This window comes from Somniosus microcephalus, chromosome 3 (assembly GCF_052327205.1).
Source record: "Somniosus microcephalus isolate GS21.2 chromosome 3, FLI_Smic_1.0, whole genome shotgun sequence".
NCBI lineage: Eukaryota > Metazoa > Chordata > Chondrichthyes > Squaliformes > Somniosidae > Somniosus > Somniosus microcephalus.
In genome coordinates, this window is record NC_140989.1 from 34,278,341 (window position 1) to 34,290,801 (window position 12,461).

The 12,461-nt window shown below is 45.8% G+C and overlaps 1 protein-coding gene across 5 annotated transcripts in view; it reads left to right on the plus strand.

Moving 5' to 3' along the window:
- The window catches only part of LOC147120966 (fasciculation and elongation protein zeta-2-like), a 185,391-nt gene that overhangs the window by 57,515 nt on the left and 115,415 nt on the right, over positions 1-12,461 (plus strand). For 3 of the 5 annotated variants that reach the window (XM_085979982.1, XM_085979979.1, XM_085979989.1), the window contains exon 2: positions 11,519-11,650. The exons of the other annotated variants lie outside the window; for them this stretch is intronic. In XM_085979982.1, coding sequence (XP_085836108.1) covers positions 11,519-11,650 — 132 coding nt within the window. The remainder of the gene's footprint in view (positions 1-11,518; positions 11,651-12,461) is intronic. 5 annotated transcript variants of the gene reach the window in all.

The window sequence follows — 12,461 nt, forward strand, 5'->3', positions numbered from 1 at the left end:
TGACCTGTTTGGACACCATTCACACCTTTGTTTGCTGTGATTATCTCTCTGCCGAGGTGTGATAAATGGCAGTTAGAAAGATTACCTGTAAACATCTGACATTATTCTCTGACTATATAAGCTGTGTCTTTATGCATCTCTCCACTTCACCTGACGAAGGAGCAGTGCTCCGAAAGCTTGTGATTTCAAATAAAGCTGTTGGACTATAACCTGGTGTTGTGTGACTTCTTACATCTATTCCCCAAAGGCATGGGATATGAAGAATTTCAGATTTGATATATAAAGGGTGTGCAGTAGAAGGGAGTCAATGGGGCTGATTTTCCCGCAGGTGCGGGGAATTGTCTGGTTCCCCGAATATCGAGGTTCCCACACGAATCTAAATGGGTCTGCCACATCGAAGCAATTTTCCCTCAATTGGCCAATTCATTTCCAGCGTGTGAGAACCCTTGCTAATTGACTATTTCCAGTCAGAAAGCCCCACAGTATGATGTCATCATTCGTGGTGCTTTCAAGGTCCATAGCAAGCACTGCATCCTCTAAAGGCTTCCAAAGCAAGCACTGCATCCTCTGAAGGCTTCCAAACGAACCATACAGGATGGCAGAGGAGCCTGCAGCATCTGTGGCCAGTGCCAGACCCCGAGCTGCCTCCAAATTCGACGAGGCTTCACTGCAGGCATTATTGGATGGGGTTAGGGCCCACAGGGAGGTCCTCTTCCCTAGGTCAGGGAGGAAGAGGCCTCCCACTGAGACCAAGGCTGCATGGATGCAGGTGTCAGCAGATGTCAACTCGCTGGGAGTCACCAGAAAAACCTTGGCATTACATCTCTAACTCCTTCCTTTACTCCCCCACAGTACCATCCAGAGCCCCCGTCCCCACTGTGGAGGAGGAAGAGGCTGTGCAGCCAGACTCGGAGGAAGCTCCAACCGCTGAGGGCACAGCGTCAGCAGAAGTAAGCGCACCCAGCACCAGTGCAGACACTCGCACCTCTGGGGGGACCTTCGGGACATAGAGTAGTGTTGTCACCTGGTGTTTCACAGCTCACAAGTGAGCATCAGCAGATTGTGGAGACAGGGACAGCAGTGGAGAGTCCTTGCCGGAGGGCGCAGGACTCTGCCAGCTCAGCTCAGCTGCATGTCGACCCTCTGCCTCTGGGTCCATCCGTAAGATCAGAGGTGATGGAACTCCATGCACAGATGCAGGAGTCTCTGGCAGGTTTTGTCTCGAGTGTGGAGCGAATGGAGGAGTCCATAGCGAAGATGAGCTGAGCCTTTGCGTAGTCATTGGCACATGAACGTATCACCATGGAAAGGTTGGCACCCTCCATGGAGGAGATAAGTCGCCAGGGTATGGAAAACATGGTGAGTGTTCATAATAGAATGACATCTCTTGAGGAGCGATGGGCATCTATTGAACAGAGAAACCAGTCCTTCTGAGGAGGACTGCCAGTGCGGAAACGGGTCCCCATGGCCCCCTGATGCGCAGCAAGATGCTCTCGAGCCGCATCCAAGCGCTGGCCCCTTCTGGCCTGTGCAGCTTCAGGTGACTGAGCAGTAGCCTGGTGCTCCTGCTGCTGATGCTGCTGTTCCTGGTTCTGCTGCTGATGCCTCTGCTGCTGGAGATCCCCTAATGGCATAAAGGGAAGGGAAAAAAGGCCTCCCATACTTCTGGTAGATGCCTCCGTTGAAGAAGCGCTGAGTGAGGGTGCCAAGCGGTTCTTCCCAGGAGCTCACACTGGAGAAGTGTGTGAGGCTCCAACCTTCCACAGCTGTGCCTAAGCCTGGAACAAGTTGCCCCAAGCCTGAAACAAGAAGGTCCTGCAACCTACAAATGCTGTCTGATTAAATCTATTCTTTCCTGATTGACCTGCAGCTAAAAGTAAGCGAGCCGATATTGTTCACGCCAGGTTTCATCGGCGGTGTTCCCACCAGGCGTGTTTAGTGTGGGAAAAGGCTGAAAGTAGCAAGGGCCCCTTAAAATGGCATTATAGATGCCAATTATTGGTGATTAGGGTGCCTAAGACCAGTCCCGCCTGCTGTGGGCGGGACTGATTCGGGTCGGATTGAAACGCCGGGGTGAAAGTCGGACGGGGCAGGGAATCGGGGGTGGGGGTTGCGACCCCCTAATTTGGCCCTTAAAGGGGAGGGCCTTGCGCAGCGCGACCTGGGGCCCGGCTGGGCCCCCGGGGATCGGGAGTGCCGGCAAACGAGCCTGGCACTCGAGGTGCCGGGCTCTTGGAGCGCAGCCGGCCCTCGGCGGGGGGCGGGCGTTCAGGAGGCTGGGGACGGGAGCACAGCAGGTGCTGGCAGGCAGCCAGCAACAAAAATGGCCGCCCCGCACCTCGCTCTTAAATTACGCCTCCCCGGCCGCAGGTAGGCCCCCCATGACCCCGTCGGACATGGCGTCCGGCGGGAAGTCAGGGGGCACTCCTGAAAATCGCGGGTGGGGCGCAGCGCATGGCGGTGACGCCATTGCTGGCAGCGCCACGGGGCGCTACCGGTTAGCACCGCCGCTAACCTCCCGCTGAATTTCGTGGGCGGTGCCGTGCCCGGGTGCTATTTGCTTTGCGCCCTCTTGGGGTGCTAATGGGAGGTGCAAAGCAACCCAATTTCCCCCCCCCCCCCCCCCCCCAAAGACTCCAATTGTTTTTCTCCCTGGGTCACTCTCCTATTGTAGACAGGCAGGCAGATGATCATCTTCTCTTTGAATCTTTTTAAACAGCAAGGTTGATCAAAAATCAGCAGACGTGGAAGAATTGAAATCCCTTCTCCTTGCTTGTGCATGTTCTGAAGGTACTGAGCATGTGGGAGTCCTGCCTACCTGTAGTGAAGTTTCATGCTCATCGGGGACCTCTAAATATTGTAAATCCTTTTTTAGTTCAGATTTAGTGAGACACCATGCTGTTTGAATTGTTAAATTATTTCATGTCAATTATATTTTTTCAATGAAACCTATATTTTGCAACCATTCTAGAGTTTAAAAAAAAAAAAATTAATTTTTTCCCCCAGTATAGAGCAAGTAGCTGCCTCTGACGCTTTCTATATCGGCTCAGCTCATTTGATAGTGCTGCCTCTGAGTCAGAAGATTGTGGGTTTCATCCCCAGACCATATAATCTAGGCTAATAGTTCAGTGTAGTATTGAGGAAGTGCTCCATTGTGCCATCTTTTGGATGAGATGTTAAACTGAGCCTCAGCTGCCTCTTCAGGTAGATGTAAAAAAATTCAAAGAAGAGGGGCTCTTCTCGTTCCAGCCAACATTCCTCCCTTAACCAACACCAATCAACCAAAGGCAAATTAACTGCTCATTCACCTCATTTGCTGTTTGTGGGATCTTTCTGTGTGCAGATTGGCTGCCTTGTTGTCTACATCTTCATGACTACACTTCAAAAATAATTCAGTGGCTGTGAAGCACTTTGGCATGTCCTGATAAAGTGCTGTATAAATACAAGTTCAGTTGTTCTTGTTTATACAGAACAAACACCAGTTCTAGTTTTAATTAATTGGGGAGAGCTTACAGCAGCTCAATTCAGTATTGAATTGGTATAACTATTGCAATAATCTTTCCCCCTTGTGATATTTTCCCCTCTCCACCCTATCCCTCCTTTTTCTAAATGTGTTGGCGCCTCCCTGAGATACAATTCCCTGACTACTCGGCACCCTCCAGTACCTTACCCAAGCTGCTAATACACATGTATTGGCCTGGGCAATTAAGATTGATCAGCTATTCCGTCACAGGAGGGGGGAGGCAAAATACAACTGGTCTTGATCTTGTCCACAGTTATTTACTTCTTAATACTTGAAGAAATAGCAACAAGAGATAAGACCCATCAAAGTGACTTGAGAGGGAAATAATAGATGAATAGAGCAAACACTGAAAAACATGACAAAGAAAATAATGAGGAAGGTGAGTAATGGGAGGCCAAAAATGATCCACCTACACATGAAGCTCTGAAAAGTGAAGGATAAACTCTGATGAAGTAAGACATCAAAATCAAAACCCACTTTTTTTATGAACAGTCTGTAAAAGATCTTATTGTGACTTGACTTCTGTTATTAGTCAAAACCAGACTGGACATGAATTTCACGATTAGTTTTATTTAAATTTTTCAAATATAAACCCTTTCTGTGCATATGAATCCTTCGGCTACTGAAGTGACTCACTTCAGGAAGGCGGCTACATATACTCCTTGATGGTGGGTAAGGTAGTGTAGTGGTTATGTTATTGGACTAGTAATCTGGCAGCCTGGACTAATAATCTAGAGAACATGAGTTTGAAAATTTGCATTTGATTTATTTAAAAAAAAAAAAAAAAAATGTTTTTAAATCTGAAAATAAACAAAGAAGCTGATATCAGTTAAAAATAACCATGAAGCTGTTGGATTGTCATTAATAACACAATGGGCTGGATTTTCATTGGGCCGTGGAGTCGGGATTGGAGGCGTGTGGGGGTTTAAAATCCCGAAATCGGGGGTCCCGCCCCCAACACGCCTCCATGCCAGTTTCAAAGGAGGCGGGTACCCGCCCCGCACTGGGACCCGCCTCCACGAGGCGGGAAGGGGATTAGTGACAATTAACTGCCAGTTAAGAAGGCAGTTTTTAGCCTAATCCCTATTTTCATTGTTGAAATGTGGGATTCCCGACAGCTCCAAACCACACCAAGTTAGCGAGGCGGGCCATCGGGATGAAGGGCTTGGAGGGTTCGAGATGTCCGGTGTTCAGTTGAGTGATGGGTGCATGAGTGCAGAGGTAAGTGTGTTTGGTGTGTGTAAAGTGTTTTTACAGCCTTCCTTCAGGTCTCGGGAGTCCCTCATCTCACCGGTACAGAAAGCAGAATGGCCACGATCTGTCAAAATCTGCAGCCTCTGCTTTCTGTTCCGGGGAGATCTCTAAATCATCCTGAGAGGAAGGAATTAACCTGGAGTACAGATTCAGTGTTTGAGAGCTTCAAACAGCTGTGAAACGCTGATATTTCATCTGTCAAAAGGTCTTGACAGATGAAATGTCAATCTGTGACGTCACCTGTTGCCGGATGGCCCTTAATTGGCCCGCTGGACGGGCTCAACAAGGTCAATAAAGTCTAAATCGCGTGGGTTGACTGGAACTCGATGGAGGCGGGACTACAACCCCAAAAGTTGTAGTCCTGCCTCAATGAAAATCCAGCCCAATGGGTTCACAAATGTACTTTAGGGAAGGAAATCTGCTGTCCTTACCTGATCTGACCTATGCGAGTCCAGTCCCACATCAACGTCGTTGAATCCTAACTGCCCTCTGAAGTGGCCTAGCAAGCCACTCGGATGTACCAAACCGCTATGGACTGCAGTGGTTCATGAAGGCCCACCACCACCTTCTCCGAGCAACTGGGGATGGGCAATAACCGCTGGCCTTGTCAGCAATGCCCACGTCCCGAGAACAAATACAAGAAAATGTCCCAAATCGTTCACTGAAAGGTTGTGGATAGGTACAGTACCCAATGGATTTGTAAGAAACATAGAAGATAGGAGCAGGATTAGGCCATTCGGCCCCTCGAGCCTGCTCTGCCATTCAATGAGATCATGGCTGATCATTCAAACTCGGTACCCTGTCCCTGCCTTCTCCCCATAAGAAGGGAGCTTTATAAATTTGTGATCTAATAAAGGCAAAATTTTATTTAAATTGCGCCACTGTAGATTTATTTTGCATTTGCCCTTCTGGTTCGTGCAAATGCAACCTTGATTTTGGTCAATGTTGTAAGGTAAATGCTGTTTTCTCTGCACACGCATCCAAAGAGGTGGCTTTCCTCCGCGCCTCCAGAGACAGCAATGTAAACACTGGGCTGCTGCCTCAGTTTATCTGTGCTGTTCAATCCATCCAAAAGTATAAATGGGGTGTATCGCACCGCACTGGGAATAAAACCTGTATCCGGTCTGTAATATAGGTTTAAAATTAAGGTTTCCTTAAGCCTAATTCCATTTATTTTTAGAGGCACTCGAGCAAAGCATGATTTTATTTACTACATTGTGTTGCTAAATAAGCGTTGTTTAATTTTTTTGCAAGTGCTGCTTCAAGGTACTGTTTGTGTTGGCAGTAACACCTGCGGATTGCATTAATAATGTCTTTTCTTCAGTGTTTCACATGGTTTTGCATTTATTCAATTTGTAGATCTGCCTCGTGTTTTCCATGTGGGTGAGGGAATCGGGGGAATAAAGAGAGATCAAATTTCTCTGCAAGATGAAACAAAAGAATTAGAATATTATCAGAATGGAGGATACTCCCTATCGTGTTGAGCAGCGTAGAATTTACCAATTATGTTTTAGTGCAGTTTCAGGTTCCCGACGCAATAGCATTGACGCTGCCAATTCTATACAAATGTCTCAGGAAATTCTATTTTCAGTGGATCAACATGACCACACTAAATAACAACAGAAAATGCTGGAATAACTCAGCAGGCCAGGCAACATCCGTGGAGAGAAAATAGTCAACGTTTCGAGTCAAACTCTGTCAAGACTGGAAAAGGCACAGGAAATGAAATAGATTGAGGGGCCAGACTGGGAGAGAACAAAAGAGAAGTGAAGAGACATTAAGAGGTATTCAAAATGAGACGAGATGGTGATAGGACTAGTGGAGACAAAAGACGGCTCTAGATTAGGTGTGAAATGCGCTGGCAGAATGGGGGACAGCTGCCATGTGGGAGAGAGGGGAAAAAAAAAGAGGGGGGAGGAAAAGGGCCAAAACAAAGGTGGAGATAACATGACCACACTGTCTACTTTGAATGCGAAGATGCAAATTCCATTAGTTTAAGAGGTTGCTTTCCTGTTGTAAACTGTTAGTGTTTACAAAGACTGCAGTTTACTAAAACCGTTCTAAGTGATTAGAGGAAAAAGTGGCTTATGATTGACACCTTGAGGAGTTGATGCTACATTTAGAATTGCAATGCCTGAAACATATTCGACTATAGTTAATTTATTAATATATGTAACTTGCGTTACAGTCCCCACTGACTGACTTATGAAAGCAGACATTCTATTTTTAATAGCAAACTTGTTTTACTAGATTCCAACAGTGTTTTGTTACTGTAGTATAAATGATAAGATCTCTGCAATGCCCTCCAATTACAACTGAAGTGGGGAAAAATACTGCATTTTGCACTGTTCTACACTAGCCTCTAAGGTACACATGGTGCCGGTCTCTACCACTGTCGCAGGCGCCAGCTCAGCGATTGACGCAGTGCCTCCTCCCTTGCCTTCCTCCTCCTCCGGGGGGGGGGGGGGGCTGGTGAGGTGGATCTTTGCAGGTTCCCAGGCACATGATAAAGCTAGAAGGGTCAGGGTACAGAGCATGTGGCCACTATAGGAGGATGTGTGTGATGAGACCATATGTAGCTTGTGAGTGAGGATAGGTTTGGGGGATTAGGGATCAGGAATAGTTGTGGATATGTGGGATCAGGAATAGTGGCTATGTAAGGAATCTGGAGTGGCCACATACCTATAGGCAAGATGTCCCCTGCTCTGCCTGTGGCCACGGCGTGTACCACTCCCCCTCCTGATCACCGCCGGCACTGCCTCCTCCAGGGGAGTGATCTCATCCAGTCATGCTTCCCCTCCCCCGATCAGGTCCTGCTGATAGTGTGGGTTGTGTGAATGTCAGTGTACAGTTACAGGAAACTTTTGTTTAACCGGAGCTCTATCCACCGGCAAAATTCAGGAGTCGGTTCAGATAAGTTTTTTTACTTCTCGTTGCTTTTTTTTTTCCAGTCGTGGCTCTGCAAGGTCTAGCTGAAGTTGTTGCTTAGCTACAGAGACACTTGCAAGCTGCGGCCGACTGTTTTGAAGCTGTTGCTAACAGGGTTTGTTGCTTCACACGGAGCTCAAACTCCGTATGTTTTAACGTTAGCGCTGGTTTCTACAGCAGTTTTGATGGGACGGCAACAGCTCGGTCCCGTCAGTGCCGGATACCAGAAAGTTTCCTGTAGATGGTGGATAAAACGTGTTGAGGTTGTGATGCTGGTGGTGGTGCAGTTACTGAGAAGTGTGTTGGTTGTGAGATGGGATCTTAACCATGACAACGCGTGTCGTATCGTTCACACTTTTTTTCTGGCAGTGGAGCCATGTCCTGGGGGCAGGGCTCCTGGCTGTGACCTCCTCGGTGATCATCTCCCACATCTACTGGATTATTTGCCTCTGTGGCCTCCTACTCCTCCTCCCCACCCCCGCAGGACATCCCTCCTTCTCTGTACCTCCTCACCAGGACCTCCAGTGCCGCATCCAAGAACCTTTTGATCCATCTCCCTCGGTCCCTGAGCCATCCTGATGCGTCCCGTTGCCTGTCAGCCAGCATACTCCACATCTTAAGTAGAAGTGTGTGCATGGATGATGCATATACCGCTCCATGAAAATTGCTCCTAATCGGCGCTTGCTTGCTAAACGTGCAAGTCTTCGGTTTAGCGCCTCCAGGCACATTTAAATCATAGCAATCATCGATTAGCCCCAAAATTGTGGACTAAAACCAGACTTTTAGATAGGCATGTCTTATTAGCACAACACCCACTGATCGCCTGTTTTCACCCTTTCCCCAAAATAACCCCCACAGGGTTAACGTTCCTAATTGCTATCCAGTGACACTGGCTGGAAAGTAAGTGTGTGTGAATATCTGGTGAGAACAGATACCCTTCAGGATAAAATAGCCTTCAGACAATCAATATCTAGGTTCACCCATGAAATATGGACAGTCAGACCAGCAGCATGGGACGGTACCTCCGTGAGGGTTGGTGCCTTCACGAGAGATGGGGAGAAAAATTGGAAAGAAAGTAGAGCTTTTTAAGATGGGATTTTCAAAGCTACGGTGCAATAAATGGACACCTCCTTGTCTGTGTTATGGGAATGCATCAAAAATATTTTCCTATACAGGTGCTACAAATTCATCCCACCTAATTGTCACCTTGCTGTCGAAAGTTACTACAATTTGTAAAAGGATGTGATTGTTTTGATTAAGGTTTTAGTATACACTTTTATTCTTTCCATCAATTCAGTTATCGCATCAATCCATGTTGCCTGACAGGTGGCTATTTTGAAGAAAGAGTTATGTTAATATAGCACCTCATTTCATCTCGCAGAAACATCTCGAAGCACTTCACATAAGATGAACTACTTTACTTGGAAGTGTAGTGACTATTAGGCAAAAATGGCAGCCATTTTGCACTTAACAGTCAATGGGGGGGGGGCAGGGAGTTGCTGTTATGTAGACAAATGTAGCAGCACGGTAGGGCCCACAAACTACAGTTAAATGTTGTTGGTTTGTCAGAGGAATGTTGGCCAGGAAACCAGAGGAACTTCCTGCTCTTTGAATAGTGCCGTGGGATCTTTAATGTCTACCTGAGCCAAAACCGACTTCGGTTTAACGTCTCAACCAAAGAATGGTGCTTTGTAAAATGCACCACTCCCCTCCGTGCTGAACTAAGTGTGTCAGGCTAGATTATGATTCATGGTGAGGGACATGAATCCACAACCTTCTGAATCACTGAAGCGAGTGCTACCAACTGAGCCATCTGATGCTTAATTTTTGAATGGATTGACATTCTGAAAGTTTTTAGGTAGATGTGTTTCCTTATAATTTCTGCAGTTATCATTGTTGTATCATTAAGCATATTAACTTGCTTCTTTAACTAGCTAATTGAGCTGCACAATTTTCCAAGTTGGCAATTAATATTAATCAACCAGCATTTCCAGCTGCTCATTGCCCGGCTCAGGTTCTGCATCTGCATTTGGAATACGGTGAAGTGTACTACAAACATGCTTCTGCTGAGAGTTCAGAGTAAAACATGGTTTTATTTTCATTTGCTCAATTATAGCCTGCAGCAGAAATTGCTTTGAGTTATGCTGAGAATGTCTGAAATACGGTCGAGCTGGATGGGTTTTTATTGCAATTCAATAAACTCATCCATTACATGGATGAACAAGAAAAAAAAGGTCCATCTTTTGGTGATGACCCATGAAAATAGTGTTGAGAACTTTCGTATAGACTTTCAGGCAAAAATTAGTCCATTGTAATGCTCCTTCCCCTCTTCTCGCAGTCCCCATTGTAGCTTCTAGATGCCATCTCTCCCACGAGTCATAGGCGGCATCAGAAAATTGCCATATGAGGAATTGTAATTGCAAATCATTGTCCCTATAAATCAACTTTCCCACTACAGGATACTCTCTCTTTTTACCGGCACCTAAATAACCGTAAATCTCTCTTAACCGGCAAAATTCAGGAGTAGGTTCAGGTAAGTTTTACTTCATATTAGTGGCCGTGTAACTGGGGTTCCTGCATCTGTTGCCATGCAACAGGGACGTCTGGATCTGTGGCCGTGTAACCGGGGTTCCTGCACCTGTTGCCATGCAACAGGGACGCCTGGATCTGTGGCCGTGTACGGGACACTCGTACCTTAGTAAGTATACCTCTCTGTAATCCAGACTTTTTGATCAACCGGCATCACGCCGGTCCCGTCGGTGCCAGATAAAAAAGAGTTTCCTGTATTTAGCAATCACTTTGCATTCTGCTTTTGAGGTCAACTGTAGCATCCCGACCACTGTTCTGATATTTATGGCTCAGTATCACTTGTCCATTTATCCATTAGGGGAGCCTGCCAAAAAAAAAAAAAAAAAAAAAAAAAAAAAAATGATGCACGGAGAAACAAAGTAATGTTTGTCGTGCTTTTTCTGTCTAACAGGCTACGTCAGTGTAAACGTGTATGTATGTATATGTAAACTAGCTGGGGGAGCCCGGCTTTGCCAGGGCTGTTTTGGGCCGGGCGGTTTAAATCGAGTCCCAGGCTTTGGGGCCTGTCTCTCTGTCCCTTTGTGAATCTGCGGCCGGGCAACATTTAAAATCAAGTCCCAGGCTGTCGGGCCCTGTCTGTCTGTCCCTCTGTGAATCTGGTGCCGGGTAACATTTCTACCTTTTAATACGTTGAAAGATGAAAGTGAAAGTACTTATAAAACGTTTTTGGTAAATGTTATGTTATTTTTAAAAGAGATACTAACTTTTTCGAAGCTGGATTAGCAGATTTTGAGCTGGAAGTAAATGGGGTTTTTAGCTTGAGGCAATGGCTGCCAGATCCCTGAGATGAAAACGATTAGTCCCGCTCACACACCGATTGGTCAACCATCAGGCGACTGAACTGTAGGATTGGTCAATCATGATGGCACAGGATTGGTCGAACCTTGACGTCAGTCAGTCAATGCTAATTAGCAGATAATGAGTTTAATTTTGCAGGTTTTTTGCATAAGGCGTGAACAATTTTCGTCCGAGTGAAAAGTAAATACGCTTACGACCGTCTAGATAGATAGATAGATAGATAAGACATTGTATTGGAATTTGAGGTGGGACAAATTGCAAATTTAAACCTTGCATATGAGACCTTGTAGGAGTCTCTGCACTCCTAACAAAGAATCTATAACTTACTGGAAGTTAACAAACTGAATTTATTGTCTAAGAACTTTACAAAACCAGAAACTACAGGAGAAGCTCAAAACAGGTCTTTTCTCTTTCAATCCACACGAGGACAGGCTGGTCCCGCCCTCTACCCCTGACGTCATCACGTTTCCCGCCGAAGGGGACGCCACGTGATGATGTCATCGCGTCAGATCGCGATGTTGTCGATCTAGCTCTGTTTAACCAGAGCCAACTTGAAAGGTAATTAGCATTAATTGTCTGTAACCAATGTTATTACCTCTAGCATTAATTGTCTGTAACCAATGTTGAGGTAATAACATTGGTTACAGACAATTATGTAAGTCACTTAGTGGTTTTGCCACAACCTGATGATTGAGATAATCCAAAGCAGTGTTCATATTTTCCGAGTGTAAAATTGATGAGCATTTCTGGTAGTGTTTTGACACAGATGAGAAATCTCATAGCTTTTAGATATTGCTAGTCTGTATTTGAAATCTACTGCCTCCCTAAACTTTGCTAAGAACATTGCAACTTTTAGCACCCAAATATTAACTCTTAAAGGCTGCAGTGCTTAGCAATCTGACTATCTTAGGTATTTTTGATGTGTTTTAAATGGTTCTTGCTAATGCCCCATGAGTTTTTTTGTCATTGCCAGCAATCCTTACCAGTTGTTCAGCCTTCTTTTCTGCAACTGCTTGATTATGTATCTTTGATGTTGATAGAGTGCCAGGATTCAGCTAGTCGACATTTCCATTGCAGCAAACATCAGAGAGTTTTGAATGCCCATGGGATCTGGTTAATCTTAGTGAAGAAGGCAGTATGTAGATGTTTTCTCCAGTTTGTAACTATCTTTAATATATTGAAAGTCTTGTGACTACACGCACTTCCAATTGTTACACTTACTTTCTGTGTAATTTTGTCATGACTGTGCATCACTTCCTAACACCTGGTGTGCACTGCCTTGGGTAATAAATACTTGGGTGCCTTACTTTTCAAACATGCACAACCTGGATGGATATACTTACTTGCCTTGCAGGACAGGCCTCCCAAA